Raw genomic sequence first — 25,154 nt, 5'->3', positions numbered from 1 at the left:
TTAGGGGAGAGAAGTTCAACTCACCTGCGTGCAGGATGGATTGGCTTCTTAGGCTACTGGACACCATTAGCTCCAGAGGGAGTCGGAACACAGGTCTCACCCTGGGGTTCGTCCCGGAGCCGCGCCGCCGACCCCCCTTGCAGATGCTGAAGATTGAAGGTCCAGAAACCGGCGGCAGAAGGCTTTTCAGTCTTCATGAAGGTAGCGCACAGCACTGCAGCTGTGCGCCATTGTTGTCACACACTTCACACCATAGGTCACGGAGGGTGCAGGGCGCTGCTGGGGGCGCCCTGGGCAGCAATGTATAATACCTTTTATGGCTAAAAAATACATCACATATAGCCCTTGAGGCTATATGGATGTATTAAACCCATGCCAGATATCTCAAACTTCGGGAGAAAAGCCCGCCGGAATAGGGGGCGGGGCTTATTCTCCTCAGCACACAGCGCCATTTTCCTGCTCAGCTCCGCTGTGAGGAAGGCTCCCAGGACTCTCCCCTGCACTGCACTACAGAAACAGGGTAAAACAGAGAGGGGGGGCACTTTTTTTGGCGATATTTTATATATTTAAGCTGCTATAAGGATACAACACTTATATAAGGTTGTTCCCATATATATTATAGCGCTTGGGTGTGTGCTGGCAAACTCTCCCTCTGTCTCCCCAAAGGGCTAGTGGGGTCCTGTCTTCGATAAGAGCATTCCCTGTGTGTCTGCTGTGTGTCGGTACGTGTGTGTCGACATGTATGAGGACGATGTTGGTGTGGAGGCAGAGCAATTGCCGATAATGGTGATGTCACCCCCCAGGGAGTCGACACCGGAATGGATGGCTTTGTTTATGGAATTACGTGATAATGTCAGCACATTACAAAAATCAGTTGACGACATGAGACGGCCGGAAAACCAGTTGGTACCTGCCCAGGCGTCTCAGACACCGTCAGGGGCTGTAAAACGCCCTTTACCTCAGTCGGTCGACACAGACCCAGACACGGACACTGAATCTAGTGTCGACGGTGAAGAAACAAACGTATTTTCAAGTAGGGCCACACGTTATATGATCACGGCAATGAAGGAGGCTTTGCATATCTCTGATACTGCAAGTACCACAAAAAGGGGTATTATGTGGGGGGTGAAAAAACTACCAGTAGTTTTTCCTGAATCAGAGGAATTGAATGATGTATGTGATGAAGCGTGGGTTAACCCAGATAGAAAAGTGCTAATTTCAAAAAAGTTATTGGCATTATACCCTTTCCCGCCAGAGGTTAGGGCGCGCTGGGAAACACCCCCTAGGGTGGATAAGGCGCTCACACGCTTATCAAAACAAGTGGCGTTACCGTCTCCTGATACGGCCGCCCTCAAGGATCCAGCTGATAGGAGGCTGGAAACTACCCTAAAAAGTATATACACACATACTGGTGTTATACTGCGACCAGCCATCGCCTCAGCCTGGATGTGCAGTGCTGGGGTGGTCTGGTCGGATTCCCTGACTGAAAATATTGATACCCTGGATAGGGACAGTATTTTATTGACTATAGAGCAATTAAAGGATGCTTTTCTTTATATGCGAGATGCTCAGAGGGATATTTGCACTCTGGCATCGAGAGTAAATGCGATGTCCATATCTGCCAGAAGAAGTTTATGGACGCGACAGTGGTCAGGTGATGCGGATTCTAAACGACATATGGAAGTATTGCCGTATAAAGGGGAGGAATTATTTGGCGTCGGTCTATCGGATCTGGTGGCCACGGCAACTGCCGGAAAATCCACCTTTTTACCTCAGACCCCCTCCCAACAAAAAAAGACACCGTCTTTTCAGCCGCAGTCCTTTCGGTCCTATAAGAACAAGCGGGCAAAAGGACAGTCATATCTGCCCCGGGGCAGAGGAAGGGGTAAGAGAGGACAGCAAGCAGCCCCTGCCCAGGAACAGAAGCCCTCCCAGGGTTCTGCAAAGCCCTCAGCATGACGCTGGGGCTTTACAAGCGGACTCAGGAGCGGTGGGGGGGTCGACTCAAGAATTTCAGCGCACAGTGGGCTTGCTCACAGGTGGACCCCTGGATCCTGCAGGTAGTATCTCAGGGTTACAGGTTGGAATTCGAGAAGTCTCCCCCTCGCCGGTTCCTAAAGTCTGCTTTGCCAACGTCTCCCTCAGACAGGGCGACAGTATTGGAAGCCATTCACAAGCTGTTTTCTCAGCAGGTGATAGTCAAGGTACCCCTCCTACAACAAGGAAAAGGGTATTACTCCACGCTATTTGTGGTACCGAAGCCGGACGGCTCGGTAAGACCTATTCTAAATCTGAAATCTTTGAACCTGTACATACAGAAATTCAAATTCAAGATGGAGTCACTCAGAGCAGTGATAGCGAATCTGGAAGAAGGGGACTTTATGGTGTCCCTGGACATAAAGGATGCTTACCTGCATGTCTCAATTTGCCCTTCACATCAAGGGTACCTCAGGTTCGTGGTGCAAAACTGTCATTATCAGTTTCAGACGCTGCCGTTTGGATTGTCCACGGCACCTCGGGTCTTTACCAAGGTAATGGCCGAAATGATGATTCTTCTTCGAAGAAGAGGCGTATTAATTGTCCCTTACTTGGACGATCTCCTGATAAGGGCAAGGTCCAGAGAACAGCTGGAGGACGGAGTAGCACTAACCCAATTAGTGCTGCAACAACACGGGTGGATTCTGAATTTTCCAAAATCTCAGTTGACACCGACAACACGTCTGCTGTTCCTGGGAATGATTCTGGACACGGTTCAGAAAAAGGTGTTTCTTCCGGAGGAGAAAGCCAAGGAGTTATCCAAACTTGTCAGGAACCTCCTAAAACCAGGAAAAGTGTCTGTGCATCAATGCACAAGAGTCCTGGGAAAGATGGTGGCTTCTTACGAAGCAATTCCATTCGGCAGATTCCACGCACGAACTTTTCAGTGGGATCTGTTGGACAAATGGTCCGGATCGCATCTGCAGATGCACCAGCGGATAACCTTATCACCACGGACAAGGGGAAGAAACTTCCAGGGAGTATGGTCAAGCCTGGAGATGTCTTTTCACATAAATATACTGGAGCTAAGAGCGATTTACAATGCTCTAAGTCTGGCAAAACCCCTGCTTCAGGGTCAGCCGGTGTTGATCCAGTCGGACAACATCACGGCAGTCGCCCACGTAAACAGACAGGGCGGCACAAGAAGCAGGACAGCAATGGCAGAAGCTGCAAGGATTCTTCGCTGGGCGGAAGATCATGTGATAGCACTGTCAGCAGTGTTCATTCCGGGAGTGGACAACTGGGAAGCAGACTTCCTCAGCAGACACGATCTACACCCGGGAGAGTGGGGACTTCATCCAGAAGTCTTCCACATGATTGTGAACCGTTCGGAAAAAACAAAGGTGGATATGATGGCGTCCCGCCTCAACAAAAAACTGGACAGGTATTGCGCCAGGTCAAGAGACCCTCAGGCAATAGCTGTGGACGCTCTGGTAACACCGTGGGTGTTCCAGTCAGTGTATGTGTTCCCTCCTCTGCCTCTCATACCAAAAGTACTGAGAATTATACGGCAAAGGGGAGTAAGAACGATACTCGTGGCTCCGGATTGGCCAAGAAGAACTTGGTACCCGGAACTTCAAGAGATGCTCACGGAGGATCCGTGGCCTCTACCTCTAAGACGGGACCTGCTTCAGCAGGGACCGTGTCTATTCCAAGACTTACCGCGGCTGCGTTTGACGGCATGGCGGTTGAACGCCGAATTCTAAGGGAAAAAGGCATTCCGGAAGAGGTCATTCCTACACTGGTAAAAGCCAGGAAGGAGGTGACTGCACAACATTATCACCGCATTTGGAGAAAATATGTTGCGTGGTGTGAGGCCAGGAAGGCCCCCACGGAGGAATTTCAACTGGGTCGATTCCTACATTTCCTGCAAACAGGATTGTCTATGGGCCTCAAATTGGGGTCCATTAAGGTTCAAATTTCGGCCCTGTCGATTTTCTTCCAGAAAGAATTGGCTTCAGTTCCTGAAGTCCAGACTTTTGTAAAAGGAGTACTACATATACAGCCCCCGTTTGTGCCCCCAGTGGCACCGTGGGATCTTAATGTAGTTTTGGATTTTCTCAAATCCCATTGGTTTGAGCCACTCAAATCGGTGGAGTTGAAATATCTTACATGGAAAGTAACCATGCTACTGGCCCTGGCTTCAGCCAGGAGAGTATCAGAATTAGCGGCTTTATCATATAAGAGCCCATATCTGATTTTCCATTCGGACAGGGCAGAACTGCGGACGCGTCCTCATTTTCTGCCTAAGGTGGTGTCAGCGTTTCACCTGAACCAGCCTATTGTGGTGCCTGCGGCTACTAACGATTTGGAGGATTCCAAGTTGTTGGACGTGGTCCGGGCATTGAAAATATATATTTCAAGAACGGCTGGAGTCAGAAAGTCTGACTCGCTGTTTATATTGTATGCACCCAACAAGCTGGGTGCTCCTGCTTCTAAGCAGACGATTGCTCGTTGGATTTGTAGCACAATTCAACTTGCACATTCTGTGGCAGGCTTGCCACAACCAAAATATGTCAAGGCCCATTCCACAAGGAAAGTGGGCTCATCCTGGGCGGCTGCCCGGGGGGTCTCGGCATTACAACTCTGCAGAGCAGCTACGTGGTCGGGGGAGAACACGTTTGTAAAATTCTACAAATTTGATACCCTGGCTAAAGAGGACCTGGAGTTCTCTCATTCGGTGCTGCAGAGTCATCCGCACAGTCCCGCCCGTTTGGGAGCTTTGGTATAATCCCCATGGTCCTGACGGAGTCCCCAGCATCCACTTAGGACGTCAGAGAAAATAAGATTTTACTTACCGATAAATCTATTTCTCGTAGTCCGTAGTGGATGCTGGGCGCCCATCCCAAGTGCGGATTGTCTGCAATACTTGTACATAGTTATTGTTACAAAAAAATCGGGTTGTTATTGTTGTGAGCCGTCTGTTCAGAGGCTCCTACGTTTGTCATACTGTTAACTGGGTTCAGATCACAAGTTGTACGGTGTGATTGGTGTGGCTGGTATAAGTCTTACCCGGGATTCAATATCCTTCCTTATTGTGTACGCTCGTCCGGGCACAGTATCCTGACTGAGGCTTGGAGGAGGGTCATAGGGGGAGGAGCCAGTGCACACCACCTGATCCTAAAGCTTTGTTTTTGTGCCCTGTCTCCTGCGGAGCCGCTATTCCCCATGGTCCTGACGGAGTCCCCAGCATCCACTACGGACTACGAGAAATAGATTTATCGGTAAGTAAAATCTTATTTTTTTTGTAAGCGGCGCAACTAGGAGGCACAACTGTGCAGGGGGCACAGTACTGGAGCTACTACTGGGGGGCACAACTCTACAGGGGGCACAGTACTGGGGGCATACTACTGTGGGCACAGCTACAGGGGGCACAACTACTGAAGGCACAGCTACAGGGGGCATAACTGACCACACCCCTTCTTCATAAAGCCACGCCCCTATTTTTCACCCTGGGCACCACAAGGTCTAGATCCGGCCCTGGATTTGTGTAACACTGGCCATTCCTGATACACTTTGATATGTAGTGCTTGCCCGGAGACTCACCGAGCAGGCAGTGATGTTGGCGCCGCCGTGCTATATCCGGCAGCGCACCCCACTACAGTATTGTGAAGAAAAATAAAATAAACTACTGCTCCCAGAATCCCTTGCTTCCAGACAGCAAGGGCTGCTGGGAGCAGTAGTTTGTTTTGAGATTCTTCACATTACTGTACATGCAAAATAAACTACCGCTCCCAGAAGCCCTTGCTGTCCAGCTACCAGGAGCGGTAGTTTATTTTGAGATTCTTCATCTTCTAGTACTATAGTGCGGTGCCGGGTATGGCGGAGACGCTAACATCACTGACTGCTTTGCGAGTCTCCGGGCACAGGGGGCATACTTTGATTATATTAATATGTAAGGGGAAGTATTAAAGTGGGCAAACTATGTAAGGAGAACTTCAACAGTGGGCAAATGTGTCAGGGGCACTTATACAGTGGGCAAATGTGTAAGGGGCACTTATATAGTGGGCAAATGTGTAAGGGGCACTTAGTGTGCAAATGTGTAAGGGGCACTTATATAGTGTGCAAATATGTAAGGGGCTCTTATATAGTGTGCAAATGTGTAAGGGGCACTTATACAGTGGGCAAATGTGTAAGGGGCACTTATATAGTGGGCAAATGTGTAAGGGGCACTTAGTGTGCAAATGTGTAAGGGGCACTCATATAGTGTGCAAATATGTAAGGGGCTCTTATATAGTGGGCAAATGTGTAAGGGGCACTTATACAGTGGGCAAATGTGTAAGGGGCACTTATATAGTGGGCAAATTTGTAAGGGGCACTTATATAGTGTGAAAATGTGTACGGGGCACTTACTTATATAGTGGGCAAATGTGTAAGGGGCACTTATATAGTGTACAAATGTGTAAGGGGCACTTATATAGTGTGCAAATGTGTAAGGGGCACTTATATAGTGTGCAAATATGTAAGGGGCACTTATATAGTGGGCAATTGTGTAAGGGGCACTTATACAGTGGGCAAATGTGTAAGGGGCAATTACACAGTGGGCAAATTTGTAAGGGGCACTACAACTGGGCTTTTACAATGAGACCACGCCTTCTTAATTTTTTCAGGTGCCAAAGTATTTATTCGCTTACCAATAATTTGGCCTTGGGCAGGGCCTGCTCATGGTCATAAAAATTAACTTCAAATTCTATGAGGAAGACCCCAATGCAAAAAAGTACACAGACTTCTGCAATGTTGGATTCCAGTGTTGCCAATTTGATATTTTTCAGCAGTAAACTTTCCTTTTATTAGAGATGTTTTTTTTTTCTTTTTTTAAACACCGGCTTTTGTTGATGTTGAAGTTCTATGTACTAATATCACGATCATCATGACTGGCAGCAGCCACAGCACTAGTACTTGGTTGTTGTTCCTGCTCTTCTATCGACTGATCATGATCCATATCGACTTACAGCGCTTATATTTATTAACACAATGGCACAGCACCTTTTAAACACACAAGTTGTACAAAAAAAAACAAAAAAACTTAATTTTGCTTTTTCATAAATGACAGTTCACACTGCGGACTCACTTTTAATTTATTTACGATTCACTGTGCTTATATAATTATAGAAATGGTGGCACGCACCAGTGTGCACAGTAGCGAGATTTTTGCCCAGGGCGCCGCCTTCCGGGGGGCGCCGCCGCCGTGGCAAGAACCGCTACTAGTGTCGTCCGGTGCTGTGTAAATGCCCGGTGCTGTGCGGTGCGCGATTAAATCATCACGCACCGCACTGCATTGTGGGAGCGACACATAGACACTAGAGGTCATAATTGACTTCTAGTGTCTATGCGGTGCTATGCTATGGGAGAAACGTCATGACGTCTCTCCCATAGATCCAAGGAGTGGCGCCGGCGGCTGGAGGGCAGCAGCGGTCGGGAAGCAGAGGGATTGTAAGTATTAATTTATTTTTATTTATTATTTTATTTTCTACTCTACTGGGGGCACAGTACTGGGGGCAATACTACTGGGGCACAGTACTGGGGGCAATACTACCGGGGGCACAGTACTGGGGGCAATACTACTGGGGGCAATACTACTGGGGGCATAGCTACAGGGGGCATAACTATTTTTTCGCCCGGGGCGCCGCAAGGTCTAGATCCGGCCCTGAGTGTGCACCAATAAATGGTTAATGCTGCACTGTGGACAGTGACAAAAAAAAACACCAGTGGGTTAATGCTGCCCCTGTATTAGAAGGATAATATTGTTGACATTTGCCCTGGCAGTCTATTGGTTGTGCTCTCACACCGGCTTCTACTGTGAAATAGTTCCCAAATCAACACAGGAGGGATTTATATCAAATCCAAAACACACGAGATCTGCCGCCGGGAAGATGACATTTTGACTAATTTTGGAATCCAAGCCTGCCAGGCAAACCTGAGTCATTCCCTCAGATCCTGGATGTTTGGGTAGGCTCAATTCTTAGAGAACCGAGCCAGCTCATCTCTAAGTACTATATAGCATATTATTTAAGGGCACTCCACTTTTGGTACAGAAATAGTAAATTTATAAAATTTTCACCATCCCATTGTCAAGTAATAAAAAGTAAAAAGCATGGCACCATAATGTCAATAAAAAATGAACCTGGTAAACACATAAAGTGCCTTTTGCATCAGCATAATGTAGAAAGATATTATACTTAAGTCTCCTGCTGGACCATTCAAAGACTCCTGCAAATAATTGTTACGCCAAATATGTGGTCCAGAGCCATCTAGAAACAGAAATCTGTTTTCTAGATGGCTCAGACATTGTGGCCTATCCAGCAGCTGGTTAATGGATAACTCTTGCCATTTATTAATCACAAGGCAATCTTAACAGCATTGTAGGCCCTGGTCAAAGCAATGCACTGTGGCCCCTTCACACCAGTTCACGAGAACCAATAAAAGAAAACTTATAATTTACACCTCCTGCAGTCCTACAGCATCTTTCCACATGCTTCTATACAGTGAATGGCTGTCAGGATGCGGTCAGGATCCCGGGATTCGGAATCCCGACACCGATGGGAATACCGACACCGGGTTCCCAACAAGGATGACTCCAGGATCCCGTATGAGGACCTGCCACTACTCAGGATTGGTAAACTATGGGAAGAGGTTTAGGTTCAGGCTGCAGGGGTGAGAGGGTTAGGGTTAGGCTGTGGGGAGGGTGGGCTAGGGTTAGGCACCCCTGGGGAGGGTTAGGCTGCAGGGAAGGGAGGGTTAGGTTTAGGCTGCGGGAATGGGGATTAGGGATAGGCAACATCTGGGAGGGTTGGGCTGCGGTAGGGGGTGTGTTAGGTTTAGGCAACGGGGAGGTAGGGTTATGGCTAGGGGGGTTAGGGTTTAGGTTAAGCTACCTTACTGTGAGGGTGTCGGGATTCCCAACATCGGAATGCCGCAGTCAGTTTTTTGACTGCTGACATCCAGACTGCCGGGATATTGTATGTAACCCCAGCAGTCCGATTATTGGATAGCTCCAGCCATCCACCAATCAGCATGCTGATAGCCATTCACTGTCTGACTACAGGCAAATAGAGAGTGCTGCCTCGCCGCTCTGATTGTGTGACTATCAACTGCCCCTGCTCAAAGGCCTCTAGAATTGTGGGGCCCTGGGCAACTGCCTAGTGTGCCTAAACAATAAGATGGCCCTGCAAGAGTCAGAGGAAACTAAGTGCCTATCACTCTGATTAGAGCTGTGTGCACAACTTACATTGTATCAACTATAAAATAAGGCAGTTTTTTGGGTGTTGTTATCAGCTTTCTCTTGCTAATCCAATAACACAGTGATAGAAAAATACATGTGCCTAGTTGCTACTGGCTGGCACCATCTTTGAGTGACACCTTCAGAAAAATGGCATAGGATTAGATGATATCAAAGACTATGGCACTGTACCAGCACATTTGCTGTCTTCTGCGCATGCACCATCTTCCTGAAAATATCACTGAAAAGATGACTGCACATGGGTCTCTCTGGGTGTTAATACACCTCTGAATAAGTGGCAGTTGCTCAAATCAGTTTATAGACTGAGCAGATGCATGAAAGGGAGGGGTTATATAGATAAGGAAAACACACAAAATCCCCCAGCACACTACAAATGAGCCAGTAAAACAGCTTGCATTCTATTTGTAGGCAAATTGCAGAAGTCATAGTTATAGTCACTGGCGTATTTTTAATGGGTGCAGTGTGTGCGGTGCACATGGGCTCCCAGGATCCAGGGGGGCCCACACCGCAGACCGTGCACCCATTATAAATACGCCAGTGTATCAGACATATGGGATCCATAGGAGGAGACATACTGGTTTGGAGGGTAGATCCCATTGCGGACTTCTTCTTAAACATGATAAACTAATTATCTGAGCTGTAATACGCCATTTTGAACAATGAACCAGGCAATGGGCCATGAATAAAGAACCTTAAGCTCAATTAAACAGGCCTGAGTGTCCACACCAAAATTCACATTTGGTTGATGATTCTTTGTATAACAAAAGACATATCCTTGATGAAGTTGCGGCATGAGATGAAACGCGTTAGTTAATTGTTATCATTGTGGTCTCTGATCATCATAAACAGAAGGAGGAGAAAAGGATATCTGTATACATCGGACACAGAATTGTTATTTTAAATAACAAAAGCTTTAAAATAAATATATGTGAATTGGAACATGTTATAAACTGTTTATTGTAGACTCTAGGAAGATACATATGGTTGAGTAGAGTGTTGATTTATTCTCACCAATGATATAGGGGCGCGGCTCACTATTGTTGTATATTGCCTTACTCTGGTTCTGGCTAACAGGTATTGATTTATGGAATCATATTTATGAATATTAATATTTAATATATCATATATGGTATTTAATATATGGATATATTTCAATTAATATGCATTTATCATATATATCTGCAAATATATTATGTCAGGCTTACAAACTAATTGGCTGATACATATATGCAGTCCTTATACATATGACTTATGAAGTTATTAAGTTAAGATTCCTTAAAGAGAGTTCAAGCTTGAATATTACCGCTCTTTTTATATGATTCTTTATTTACAGGCAGATCAAATCGTACAGAATAAGATATACACAGTAGTGATATATATACTAATTATAATTATATATGCTTCCTTCGTTACATAACATAAAACAACATGACATAAGTTTCACAAACAGTTTCAATTGCTAACATAAAATGTATACTTGCAAGTTAAAGATTGCCATCCCAAGAATCATTCCTTCTGCATGTTCTCCATGACTTCTCCTCCTGACTGACTTCCTTCCTTCTCCTTCTTCTTCTCCCTCTCCCTCTTCCTTCTAACTCCTAACTACAAGTCTGGTCCTTTTATCTCATATTTTACCAATTCAAACTATCATATTCTCATAGTTTCCAATGGAATAGGTAATTATAGGTTTGTCAGATTCCAAGGTGTAATAAAACAAACATTGAACTGGGCTGTCGTGTCCTGTTCACGGAGGCATGGTGTCATAAAAGTGTGGTGTCCACACTGCCTTAAGCAAGTATAGTATTGTAAAATCTGGAATGTCTTTTCATCCAAAGTTCTGTTGTATTGACAAGTTTTCCTGGGGTCGGTTACACAATGTTTTATCAATGGATGTGATCTCTTTTCATAGTAGTTAATTTATACTCCCTAGCTTTTAACCTTCACTGGACAATAGACAAACCAGTAGATTCTGATCTACTGTAAGCACACCTGTGAATTCCAATGACCAACAGAGCTCTGTCACATACCTATTATCATTTATGGCCTAATACCTTTTCTCTACAATGACTCTTGATCTTACTGTAACCTCTCTGGCCTTATTTATGACTAGAGCAGAATAAACCTGTTCCCTACACTATTTTTTACCATCTTGCTGTAAAACACAAATATACAGTATATCTATATAAACACATACATTCAAACTTATTTCATATCTATTCCTTACTATATATATCCAGTATACTGTCCACTATGGTAACATCGCCTATTTATAATGAATTATATTTTGATTCAGACAATATCCATTGCCCTAATATTATACTAAGTGCAGACAATTACCTATAAGGCAACAGTCGCCCCCTTGTGGCCATGAGAAATTCTTTTGATTGGCCACACATTAAACTAGCGTAATTGCTTCCAAATACATTTCAAAATATTCCTTCAAACATAACTTTCGTTGTAACCATAATATATACCATAAGTGTAATAATAATAACCATTATGATTTTAAAAATCTCTAAAAATTCTTAGCTTACCTAACCTTATTCTACTTTTTAACTAAAGCAGACAAAACTGAGGTTTTTATTCAGTATTCATGAGGAAAACTAATTTCTACAGACATTTGGAATACCATAGCCCAATTGTAGACCTTTTTTCTGTATCTGGATCAGTACGTTTGGACATTTTTGCTGTTCTTGTATGTAGCAATTTACTGGGATAAGACTGTCATCTGCGTGGTTTGCTTGCAATTGGAGATGCCTTGCGTTTGCATTATGGCCTTGCGTTTGCAACATTTGCACCATTACTAGAAGTAGAATTCTTCGTAGCAGCTGCTCCTTTGCTTGCCATTTCGCTGTTTGAGGCAGAGGGCTGTGTACGTCGAGTGCTGTGTCTTGAACATTCAGTACTTGTGACGACCCTCAGTAATAGTAATAGTCTTTATACAGTCTTTAGCAGTTCTGTTTCCTTTGCGTTTATCCAATGCCGCAGTTGTGACCAGTGTCCATATTGCTTTTGCACAAACAGGTTGTGATTTTGAATAGAACAGGCATATATGAAACAGTCTTTTTTTTTTTTCTTTCTTTCTTTCTTTCCTTGCTTGTTAATAGTAGGTCTTAATTGTCTTCGGGCAATAGTACCACAAATGGCTGTGAGTAGTACACCTACTCTGTTCTGTATTTCCTCACTGAATAAATTACCATGCAGTCTTAAATCTCCTTATTCTACCTTGTACCTATTTATACATCTCAATCTTACATAAACTTATACCAGTTTAACCCATATAAAGGCGTTTTCTATCCTACCTATATTTTGACTAATAATTATTTAAAATGCTTTTGATGTGTATATAGTAACATCCTATCAATACAATAAATGAATATAATTTTGCTTCAAACAGATATTAAATATCATTTAGGAATGGCTTTAAATATATCTAATTCCATCCAATATTATTTTATATGCAGCCATGTGCATATACAGTGACCCTGTTATGCTACAAATAATTATCTTAGACTTGTGACAGTCTTTATTAAGAGAATTATTCATCCCACTTAATAATCTCGGCCCAATTTGTTATAACGCGGTATACCATCCTGTATTAGATATTTAATTACTTTTGAAGCTTTTACGAAGGAAGCATAGGTAGTATCTACTGTGTAATATTAAAAAAACATAAAATATTTACAAGGTATATAATACAATTACATAATATATATATATATATATATCAGACAAATGTTTACATATATGTGATTAAGGTATATGAAGGGATGAGACAGTTCTGTATAATCACAGTGATGAGATGTGCTGTACACTGTTTTGGGAGTGTACATGTAGTTTGAAAGACAAGTAATGATTACTTGTGATGAAAAGGTTAATGAAAACATTCCCCTTTCTTGTGAAACTAGAAAACTCCTTGAGGATTTGTCCATATATCAGTCTTTAGGGATGCTATGTAGATTTTGCTGGATAGCAGCGATGAAAGGGTTAATGAAGACCTTTTCCCTTGTAAATTGGAGTCTTTTTGGAGTCTTGCACCATTCTGTATACAGGTTGCCAGGATTACTATGAATCAAACAAAAATACATACAATGACTATCACAGATATTTATACAGTGATTTAACATAGCTTGCTATGCATTCTGTCCTATCTGCTGCATGTTATCAGGTACAGAATTTACAAATGTGTCTTTTAACGATTGAATAACAAACAAACAATTGTTTCTGGCCTGTGCCAATCTTTCCTGTCACATTGTGTGTCAATGACAGCACAATTGTCGCTGCAGATATGATGCAGGTTTAATTTGGAAACTGTGGCTGTTTGAACATCAAAGCAAACAATGGCTTCATTGGATCTAACAAGTAAAGGAATGATACTACCGTATTCACTTGTGACCATACTCCCTTGTGATGCAGCCTGGTCCCAGACTGTCTTTAACCATAGCGTTTGCTGCTTGGTGTGGCTCCTTAGTTTGGAAGAATCTTGGAGCTTCTGAAAAAACCTACTTTTGTGGGGAGAGAAACTTGTTAAACTTTGCCAAATATGTATTGCAGGTCCCAGGGCTTTCTGTCTTTCCACACCTGTAATAAAATGGTTATGGCACCAGGGCATAAAAACATTTTCATCCTGGTGATCCTTTTTGTCATTGTTAATTGGTGTGTGGTTTGCAGAATGACACTCTGCATGTGGTCTCTCTGAGAGCATGCAAACATTTGCACCATCACTAGAAGTCTCTGAGTGCTCTGTGGGGGTTACATAAGTTTGGGAACTTTGTTTGTAAACATGCATTCCTGAATTAATTTCATGGATTTTCCCTTTAAACATGTTTCCAGGTGAATACATTTCAAGGTTTGCAACTCTGGTTGCCATGGGAGTTTTCACCATGGGGAACTTCCCCACCCCTGTGTGCACTGTACTGCTGCTATCAGTGTTTAAATCTGCTGACAATTCACCTTTGCCTAAGGGCATAACAAATTCTTCATTTACATTGGGAACTCTGAGAGTGTATTCAGCAGAATACTCATAATCTGAGTTACAATGATCTTCCCCCTTACTAGACACAGTATAGGGGACATCTCCTATTGCTGCTACCTCCTTTACATTAATGTGCTGTCTGATGATAGACACATCCGGCACATTGCTACTTTCTTCCTTTACCACAGAGGCTGTTCTGCTGGTGGTCTGTGTGACCATAGCAGACTCCATGCGCTGCACATTGATGCAGTCCTGCAACATGTAACTTTCCTTAATTTTAGGATCTTGACTGATTAAGTCATTTCTGACTCCTGTAGACTCTGTGTACAGAGTTTCACATACCTCAACACTATTCCTGTTTGGTGTTTCTATCTCAGCTTGCTTGCTGGATGTTATCTCTTCATCAGAGATCTTGACAATTTGATTACAAACTGTCAGGCTTTTCGCTTCTGCCCCAAACTTTTTCTGTTTATTTTTCTGTTTAAGGGACTTAAATAACGAATGCATTTTTGCATTAATGGTCAGGCACGCCTTACGAAGACGTGAACCTGATTCTTCTTTACATTTCTGTTTGGCTTCTAGAGCCGCAGTTCTGCGCATTTTTCTAAATGCTACAGAAAACTTTTGCATTTTTAACATTTCAATGCTAAATTTATATATTCTTTGTTTTTAGTACTGAAGGTATCCTCTCCTTAAGATTGACCGGTGTCTTAAGGTTAAACTCTAATACCTGGTACATTTATACATTTATTTGGAAATACTCTTTTCCACTGTGCACATTTTCTATTCTAGGCCTTTAAATTCTTTATTCTCATTTGTAACCTATTCCACTGTGATCTTGTATTTTGCCAGCAGGCTTATAGCCTTTGGTGCTGCTTCCTAATAGATATTATGTTAGTTAAAATAACGTATATTGCACTAACACATTTATCCTAGGTTATACAGAATACAAAATTGACATTACACAATGGTAATAAATTTTCATAGATACATCCCCACCGTGATTCTGCAGATTTGGTAGCCAGCTTATAGCATTTGCTACTCCTCATAAATATTATAAATCAGATAATCAGATTCAGTAATAACAAGTCCCTTCGTGGTCGCCAATATTGATTTATGGAATCATATTTATGAATATTAATATTTAATATATCATATATGGTATTTAATATATGGATATATTTCAATTAATATGCATTTATCATATATATCTGCAAATATATTATGTCAGGCTTACAAACTAATTGGCTGATACATATATGCAGTCCTTATACATATGACTTATGAAGTTATTAAGTTAAGATTCCTTAAAGAGAGTTCAAGCTTGAATATTACCGCTCTTTTTATATGATTCTTTATTTACAGGCAGATCAAATCGTACAGAATAAGATATACACAGTAGTGATATATATACTAATTATAATTATATATGCTTCCTTCGTTACATAACATAAAACAACATGACATAAGTTTCACAAACAGTTTCAATTGCTAACATAAAATGTATACTTGCAAGTTAAAGATTGCCATCCCAAGAATCATTCCTTCTGCATGTTCTCCATGACTTCTCCTCCTGACTGACTTCCTTCCTTCTCCTTCTTCTTCTCCCTCTCCCTCTTCCTTCTAACTCCTAACTACAAGTCTGGTCCTTTTATCTCATATTTTACCAATTCAAACTATCATATTCTCATAGTTTCCAATGGAATAGGTAATTATAGGTTTGTCAGATTCCAAGGTGTAATAAAACAAACATTGAACTGGGCTGTCGTGTCCTGTTCACGGAGGCATGGTGTCATAAAAGTGTGGTGTCCACACTGCCTTAAGCAAGTATAGTATTGTAAAATCTGGAATGTCTTTTCATCCAAAGTTCTGTTGTATTGACAAGTTTTCCTGGGGTCGGTTACACAATGTTTTATCAATGGATGTGATCTCTTTTCATAGTAGTTAATTTATACTCCCTAGCTTTTAACCTTCACTGGACAATAGACAAACCAGTAGATTCTGATCTACTGTAAGCACACCTGTGAATTCCAATGACCAACAGAGCTCTGTCACATACCTATTATCATTTATGGCCTAATACCTTTTCTCTACAATGACTCTTGATCTTACTGTAACCTCTCTGGCCTTATTTATGACTAGAGCAGAATAAACCTGTTCCCTACACTATTTTTTATATGGAATCATATTTATGAATATTAATATTTAATATATCATATATGGTATTTAATATATGGATATATTTCAATTAATATGCATTTATCATATATATCTGCAAATATATTATGTCAGGCTTACAAACTAATTGGCTGATACATATATGCAGTCCTTATACATATGACTTATGAAGTTATTAAGTTAAGATTCCTTAAAGAGAGTTCAAGCTTGAATATTACCGCTCTTTTTATATGATTCTTTATTTACAGGCAGATCAAATCGTACAGAATAAGATATACACAGTAGTGATATATATACTAATTATAATTATATATGCTTCCTTCGTTACATAACATAAAACAACATGACATAAGTTTCACAAACAGTTTCAATTGCTAACATAAAATGTATACTTGCAAGTTAAAGATTGCCATCCCAAGAATCATTCCTTCTGCATGTTCTCCATGACTTCTCCTCCTGACTGACTTCCTTCCTTCTCCTTCTTCTTCTCCCTCTCCCTCTTCCTTCTAACTCCTAACTACAAGTCTGGTCCTTTTATCTCATATTTTACCAATTCAAACTATCATATTCTCATAGTTTCCAATGGAATAGGTAATTATAGGTTTGTCAGATTCCAAGGTGTAATAAAACAAACATTGAACTGGGCTGTCGTGTCCTGTTCACGGAGGCATGGTGTCATAAAAGTGTGGTGTCCACACTGCCTTAAGCAAGTATAGTATTGTAAAATCTGGAATGTCTTTTCATCCAAAGTTCTGTTGTATTGACAAGTTTTCCTGGGGTCGGTTACACAATGTTTTATCAATGGATGTGATCTCTTTTCATAGTAGTTAATTTATACTCCCTAGCTTTTAACCTTCACTGGACAATAGACAAACCAGTAGATTCTGATCTACTGTAAGCACACCTGTGAATTCCAATGACCAACAGAGCTCTGTCACATACCTATTATCATTTATGGCCTAATACCTTTTCTCTACAATGACTCTTGATCTTACTGTAACCTCTCTGGCCTTATTTATGACTAGAGCAGAATAAACCTGTTCCCTACACTATTTTTTACCATCTTGCTGTAAAACACAAATATACAGTATATCTATATAAACACATACATTCAAACTTATTTCATATCTATTCCTTACTATATATATCCAGTATACTGTCCACTATGGTAACATCGCCTATTTATAATGAATTATATTTTGATTCAGACAATATCCATTGCCCTAATATTATACTAAGTGCAGACAATTACCTATAAGGCAACACAGGGAACTCAATGAGAAGGGCAGCCCAAAAAACTACACACACTAATTTTATTAGTGCAAAAGGAGAGTAGAATATATTATATATATATATATATATATATATATACCTTATATACTCGAGTATAAGTCAACCCGAATATAAGCCGAGGCACCTAATTTTACCACAAAAACCTGGGAAAACTTATTGACTCGAGTATAAGCCTAGGGTGGGAAATGCAGCTCTAGCCGTACACAGCCCTCACACTGCCAGATATGCCCCCGACACCGATGGGAATACCGACACCGGGATCCCAACAAGGATGACTCCAGGATCCCGTATGAGGACCTGCCACCACTCAGGATTGGTAAACTATGGGAAGAGGTTTAGGTTCAGGCTGCAGGGGTGAGAGGGTTAGGGTTAGGCTGCGGGGAGGGTGGGCTAGGGTTAGGCACCCCTAGGGAGGGTTAGGCTGCAGGGAAGGGAGGGTTAGGTTTAGGCTGCGGGAATGGGGATTAGGGATAGGCAACATCTGGGAGGGTTGGGCTGCGGTAGGGGGTGTGTTAGGTTTAGGCAACGGGGAGGTAGGGTTATGGCTAGGGGGGTTAGGGCTTAGGTTAAGCTACCTTACTGTGAGGGTGTCGGGATTCCCAACATTGGGATGCCGCAGTCAGTTTTTTGACTGCTGACATCCAGACTGCCGGGATATTGTATGTGACCCCAGCAGTCCGATTATTGGATAGCTCCAGCCATCCACCAATCAGCATGCTGATAGCCATTCACTGTCTGACTACAGGCAAATAGAGAGTGCTGCCTCGCCGCTCTGATTGTGTGACTATCAACTGCCCCTGCTCAAAGGCCTCTAGAATTGTGGGGCCCTGGGCAACTGCCTAGTGTGCCTAAACAATAAGATGGCCCTGCAAGAGTCGGAGGAAACTAAGTGCCTATCACTCTGATTAGAGCTGTGTGCACAACTTACATTGTATCAACTATAAAATAAGGCAGTTTTTTGGGTGTTTGTTATCAGCTTTCTCTTGCTAATCCAATAACACAGTGATAGAAAAATACATGTGCCTAGTTGCTACTGGCTGGCTATCCTACCCCTCTTCTTTGGGCTTCTTCTTGTGTATGTTGCTGCAGTCATTACCCCCTCCAGTTCTTCTGAGCTTCTGGTTGGAGCAGGTTGCAGATACAGGTTGGCAAATGGGTCGAGGTTAATGGTTGGCTGAGGGTCTTCAAAACAGATATCTAGCTTAGGGTACACATATCAGTCAGGTTGGTGACAAAGGTTTTAGAAACAGTAAACTACCACTTTTATGCTGGACTCCAACCATATCATGCTTTACTTATTAACAATATACTGTATATTGTTTTTATGCCGTGTATGTAGGATATTTGAGACTGCTGTTGTACAATTCCGTATGTATTCTGTTTAATTACTGTATATGATGCTCTCTATTTTCACTCTGTGCTGCTGTTAAGCAATGTTTTCTTGATGTTCACAGATGGTACTACAAAAAAACTACGCAGTAATATTCGACGCAGCACAGAGACAGGGATTGCTGTGGAGATGAGGAATCGGGTGACAAGGCAAGGGAGCCGGGAATCTACAGATGGCAGCACAAATAGCAACAGTTCTGATGGCACGTAGGTCACAGTCTTCATTTATAATTTTTTTTTTACTTTTAAAAACTTTATATGATACTCTATTTTGCTTCAAACAATGGGCCTAATTCAGACCTGTTCGTAGCTACGATCAGCCACCCTGACATGCGGGGGGACGCCCAGCACAGGGCTAGTCCGTCCCGCATGTCCGTCCCTTCCCCCGTGCATGTCTGGCCCTCCCCATCGCGCGGCAGTGATGCTTTTGTACCTGATGAGTAGCTCCCTACCAGCGTAGCTCCTGTGCGCTGGCAGGGGGCTATCCGTCGCTCTCCGGGTTGCAGTGGCTGCGTGTGAAGTCACGCAGCCGCCTCGGCCTGCCCCCCGCACGGTACGGGCATGCCTGCGTTGCCCGGACTGCGCCCCCAAAACGGCGGCCCAATGCTGCCGCCCCCTCCCACTCAGCGAACACCTCTGTCTGTCGATCATGCGCAGTTCAGACCTGATCGGCCGCTGTGCGAAAACGCACAGCAGCAATCAGGTCTGAATTAGCCCCAATAACCTCTCCAAAATACAATTCCCATTTCATTCTAGAATGTCTAATGCAAGCAGAGTTGTTCTCTGTCCTCCTTTGTTAGTCCTGTTTTTCTCATTGTTTTTTTTTTTTTCTCTTCTGAAAATTAGGATTCCCGCAAGTCTTTAAATAACAACATTTTTTTTATAATGTACTCCATGTATATGATTAAAATCTGAAACCTTATAGAGTACATACTTGTAAAGGCATACGCAGATGGATTATGGGAAGGGGGGGGATGTCAACTGACAGGGCTAAATTAATTGGAAGTTAAAAAAAAAGGGGGTAGTGGGATGCACCCACATGTGCTATTATCATTGTGACATTCATTTACATATGGAACTAAGCTTTCCTACAGTCAGGGTCGGACTGGCCCACAGGGGTACCAGGGAAACCACCGGTAGGCCCCACTGCCTGAGGGCCCACTCCTTCCTCTAGGGATCAGGTTCCAGACTGTGCACTTGTATTATACATGGTAGATGTGTTGCATTACACTGCACTAAGCTATTGTGCATTTCAAGCCTATGTGGAGGCTGGCCACACCCCTAAATATTGGCCCGTATCACTGCATTCCCCCGGTGGGCCCTTCATACCCCACTCCGACACTACCTACAGTAGATGTGATGTTCCATATTTGAAAGCAAAATTTTTATTTTATCATTACACTTTACTGCAGTTTCATATTTTAGGCCAAGTATTCCCCCCAGCCCAGGACACATAAAAAAAGCAGAAACTTTTAGCACCATTAATCAGTATTGCAGTAATCTACATAATTGTGTAAGGTTTGTTACGTCTCTTCAATGCACGCTCACTCCTGTCCTAACCCCTATTGCTGTAGTATGTATTGAAAAGAGACATTCGTTCAGTGTGATAGGCCTTCAGGTGACCAGGGGGACAGATGACAGAGGGGGTCCATCCCCAGTCCTCCAGCCCTCCCCCACTTGTCAGCACCACCCGCGGGGGGTGGATCCTGGGGGCCCCCCACCCCATAACAGTTCTTATCTTTCCACTACTGATGGCCATTGTAATATACAGCAGTGCAGCATGACTGCATACAAGGAGAGAGAGAGGAGACAGCTGCTACTGGGCTGTGGAGAGTTTAGGGAGGCTGCTGCCACTGAGCAGCAGCTGTCTTCTCTCCCCTGCATGATATACCACTGCAGCTGTGCTGCTCTATATTACAGAGGCCAGCAGTAGTATATAGGTAGGTAATGGCGAACAAGAGCATGAAGGGCCCACCGGGAAATGCCATTATAGAGAAGGCATGTAGCCAGTCATTAGAGGAGTGTGGCCAACTAGACTGGACAATAGTATTGTTATTATTTGTGACCACTTATGTATGCTAAAAAAAAATCTATAAAACAGAAGTTCTTATGATTCAAATTGATCTATCTATATTATGTAGCTCAGGTAGGTATGGAGGGGTTATGGAAGCAGTGCAGATTGCTAGTGTGGGTAGGGTAATGGGCATAGCACCGGGAAGTAGTGTCAGAGAGATAATGGCGAGTATGCAGGGGTCAGGGAGGTAGTGCAGACAAGTAGTGGTTAGTATAAAGGTATTCAGGAGGTAGTGCAAAGAGGTATTGGTGAGTATGTAGGGATCATTGGTTGAGGTAGTGAAGACTGTAAGGGCTAAGCACGCAGACATGGGGGCAGGCTGCTAGTTGTGACAGCATCCCTCCTGATTACAGCCTGGGAGGAGAGGGATCTGATTGTGCAGAGGGATGAAGCCAGTGATAGCCAGAGGCATCAGCAGGGAGGAGCTGTACAGACTTGTGCACATAGGGGTAAATTTACTAAGATGGGAGTTCTATTTAAGAGTGGATGTTGCCCACAGCAACCAATCAGATTCTACTTCTCATTTATCTATTACCTTCTAGATGATAGTACCTGGAATCTGATTGGTTGCTATGGGCAACATCCCATCTTAAATAGAACTCCCATCTTAGTAAATTTACCCCATAGAGTTGTCTGTCTGTACAATACATGTGCTCATCCCTGGATGGTGGAGGTGAGAATCTTCCTTTTACAGCCTCCACTGTCCCATGCAGAGCATTTTCCTTGCCTTACCACAGGCTATTATATTTGGATCTCAGACTTTATGCAGATACTAGTATATCATAAAGGTAATAAAATTTTAATGTTTTCTTAAGGAATTTGTTACGATGTCACACGATAAGTATCTATACACATCCTTCTTTTCATATTTGCAGATTTATATTCCCCACAACCCGGTTAGGAGCAGAGAGTCAGTTTAGTAACTTTTTGGATGGACTTGGCCCAGCGCAGATTGTTGGGAGACAGACCCTTGCTACACCTCCTATGGGTGAGTATCACTTAAATATTTATATGTAACAAACAAAAATGTAATTCATATTATGAACTGTTCATGAATATCTGGAACTTTACGGTTTAAAGATACATAAATTCAGTAGCTTATCTATAATGGATGCAAAGTGTGAGGTGTACACTGGCCTTTGGGTCAAGGGGGCACAACTGCCCAGAACAAACCCACTGATTTTGTGCATGTGTCGCCCCCATCTGTAATCTGCAAGAGGCACCATCTTTGAGTGACACCTTCAGAAAAATGGCATAGGATTAGATGATATCAAAGACTATGGCACTGTACCAGCACATTTGCTGTCTTCTGCGCATGCACCATCTTCCTGAAAATATCACTGAAAAGATGACTGCACATGGGTCTCTCTGGGTGTTAATACACCTCTGAATAAGTGGCAGTTGCTCAAATCAGTTTATAGACTGAGCAGATGCATGAAAGGGAGGGGTTATATAGATAAGGAAAACACACAAAATCCCCCAGCACACTACAAATGAGCCAGTAAAACAGCTTGCATTCTATTTGTAGGCAAATTGCAGAAGTCATAGTTATAGTCACTGGCGTATTTTTAATGGGTGCAGTGTGTGCGGTGCACATGGGCCCCCAGGATCCAGGGGGGCCCACACCGCAGACCGTGCACCCATTATAAATACGCCAGTGTATCAGACATATGGGATCCATAGGAGGAGACATACTGGTTTGGAGGGTAGATCCCATTGCGGACTTCTTCTTAAACATGATAAACTAATTATCTGAGCTGTAATACGCCATTTTGAACAATGAACCAGGCAATGGGCCATGAATAAAGAACCTTAAGCTCAATTAAACAGGCCTGAGTGTCCACACCAAAATTCACATTTGGTTGATGATTCTTTGTATAACAAAAGACATATCCTTGATGAAGTTGCGGCATGAGATGAAACGCGTTGGTTAATTGTTATCATTGTGGTCTCCGATCATCATAAACAGAAGGAGGAGAAAAGGATATCTGTATACATCGGACACAGAATTGTTATTTTAAATAACAAAAGCTTTAAAATAAATATATGTGAATTGGAACATGTTATAAACTGTTTATTGTAGACTCTAGGAAGCTACATATGGTTGAGTAGAGTGTTGATTTGTTCTCACCAATGATATAGGGGCGCGGCTCACTATTGTTGTATATTGCCTTACTCTAGTTCTGGCTAACAGGGAACTCAATGAGAAGGGCAGCCCAAAAAACTACACACACTAATTTTATTAGTGCAAAAGGAGAGTAGAATACATTATATATATATATATATATATATATATATATATATACCGTATATATACCGTATATACTCGAGTATAAGTCAACCCGAATATAAGCCGAGGCACCTAATTTTACCACAAAAACCTGGGAAAACTTATTGACTCGAGTATAAGCCTAGGGTGGGAAATGCAGCTCTAGCCGTACACAGCCCTCACACTGCCAGATATGCCCCCACAGTGCCAGATATGCCCTCACAGTGCCAGATATGCCCTCACAGTGCCAGATATGCCCCCACACTGCCAGATATGCCCTCACACTGCCAGATATGCCCCCTCAGTGCCAGATATGCCCCCCTCAGTGCCATATATGCTCTCACAGTGCCAGATATTCCCCCTCAGTTCCAGATATGCCCTCATAATGTCAGATATGTCCCCCTCATAGTGCCAGATATGCCCCCTCATAGTGCCAGATATGCCCCCTCAGTGCCAGATATGCCCCCTCAGTGCCAGATATGCCCTCATAGTGCCAGATATGCCCCCTCAGTGCCAGATATGCCCTCATAGTGCCAGATATGCCCCCTCATAGTGCCAGATATGCCCTCATAGTGCCAGATATGCCCCCTCAGTGCCAGATATGCCCTCATAGTGCCAGATATGCCCCCTCATTGTGCCAGATATGCCCCCTCAGTGCCAGATATGCCCCCTTAGTGCCAGATATGTGCCCCCCAAGTGCTAAATATGCTCCCCCAGTGCCAGTTACTTACCTTCCGCCGCTCCCGCGCTGTCTTGTGAAGGAGGGACACGGAGGGCACAGCGCGCGCCTCTCCTGTGTCCCTCCTGCGTCTCCAGCGGCCGTGGCGGGTCTGTTAAATGAAGTGCCGGTTCGTGAGCCAATCAGAGCTCATGAACGGGTACTTCCTTTAATAGACCCGCCGGAGACGCAGGAGGGACACAGGAGAGGCGCGTGCTGTGCCCTCCGTGTCCCTCCTTCACACTGCACTGCACTGCCCTCCGTGTTCCCACTCCTTCCCTGCACTGACTCGAGTATAAGCCGAGGGGGCTTTTTCAGCACAAAAAAAAGTGCTGAAAAAGTCGGCTTATCTCGAGTATATACGGTATATATATATATATATATATATGTACAGTAAGCCCAGCAAGCAGCTGCACTCAGGGTCTGGTCACAGCAGGTACAGTGCAAAGTGCAGAAAGTGCTTTTATTCAATCACTCCATGTCCAACGTTTCAGGGCCACAACGCCCCTTTTTCAAGGTGATACCTTGAAAAAGGGGCGTTGTGGCTCCAAAACGTTGGACATGGAGTGATTGAATAAAAGCACTTTCTGCACTTTGCACTGTACCTGCTGTGACCAGACCCTGAGTGCCGCTGCTTGCTGGGCTTACTGTACATATAAATGTTTTCCGGATGGCACCGGGGCAGTATTTATTATTAGAAGTGAGTGCCGATTCAACTGATATATATATATATATATATATATATATATGTGTGTGTATATATAGATATATAGATATATATATATATATATATATACTTACTTCAAAAGAGGGCACTCACCACGTTTTTGCAGTAAAAGCTTCAGAAGATCATTTTATTAATCAAAGCAGCATAGTAAGTAGGTCAGTCGACGTTTTGATCAGCTCAGTGATCTTTGTCAAGACATCTTAAGGTCACAAAGTGGCACAAGACACCCAAAGCAGCATAAGCAGCATGTGCAG

The 25,154-nt window shown here is 43.1% G+C and overlaps 1 protein-coding gene across 3 annotated transcripts in view; it reads left to right on the top strand.

Moving 5' to 3' along the window:
• RIMS3 (regulating synaptic membrane exocytosis 3) overlaps nt 1-25,154 on the top strand; it is a 249,965-nt gene that overhangs the window by 144,317 nt on the left and 80,494 nt on the right. For all 3 annotated transcript variants that reach the window (XR_010229178.1, XM_063954211.1, XM_063954212.1), the window contains exons 3-4: nt 19,178-19,319; nt 22,062-22,174. Coding sequence is in view for 2 of the 3 variants with exons in the window: in XM_063954211.1 (XP_063810281.1) it covers nt 19,178-19,319; nt 22,062-22,174 (255 nt within the window). In the remaining variant the exon portion in view is untranslated. The remainder of the gene's footprint in view (nt 1-19,177; nt 19,320-22,061; nt 22,175-25,154) is intronic.

Source organism: Pseudophryne corroboree, chromosome 2, assembly GCF_028390025.1.
Source record: "Pseudophryne corroboree isolate aPseCor3 chromosome 2, aPseCor3.hap2, whole genome shotgun sequence".
Taxonomy (NCBI): Eukaryota; Metazoa; Chordata; class Amphibia; order Anura; family Myobatrachidae; genus Pseudophryne; species Pseudophryne corroboree.
This window is presented reverse-complemented; position numbering and strand designations above follow the sequence as displayed.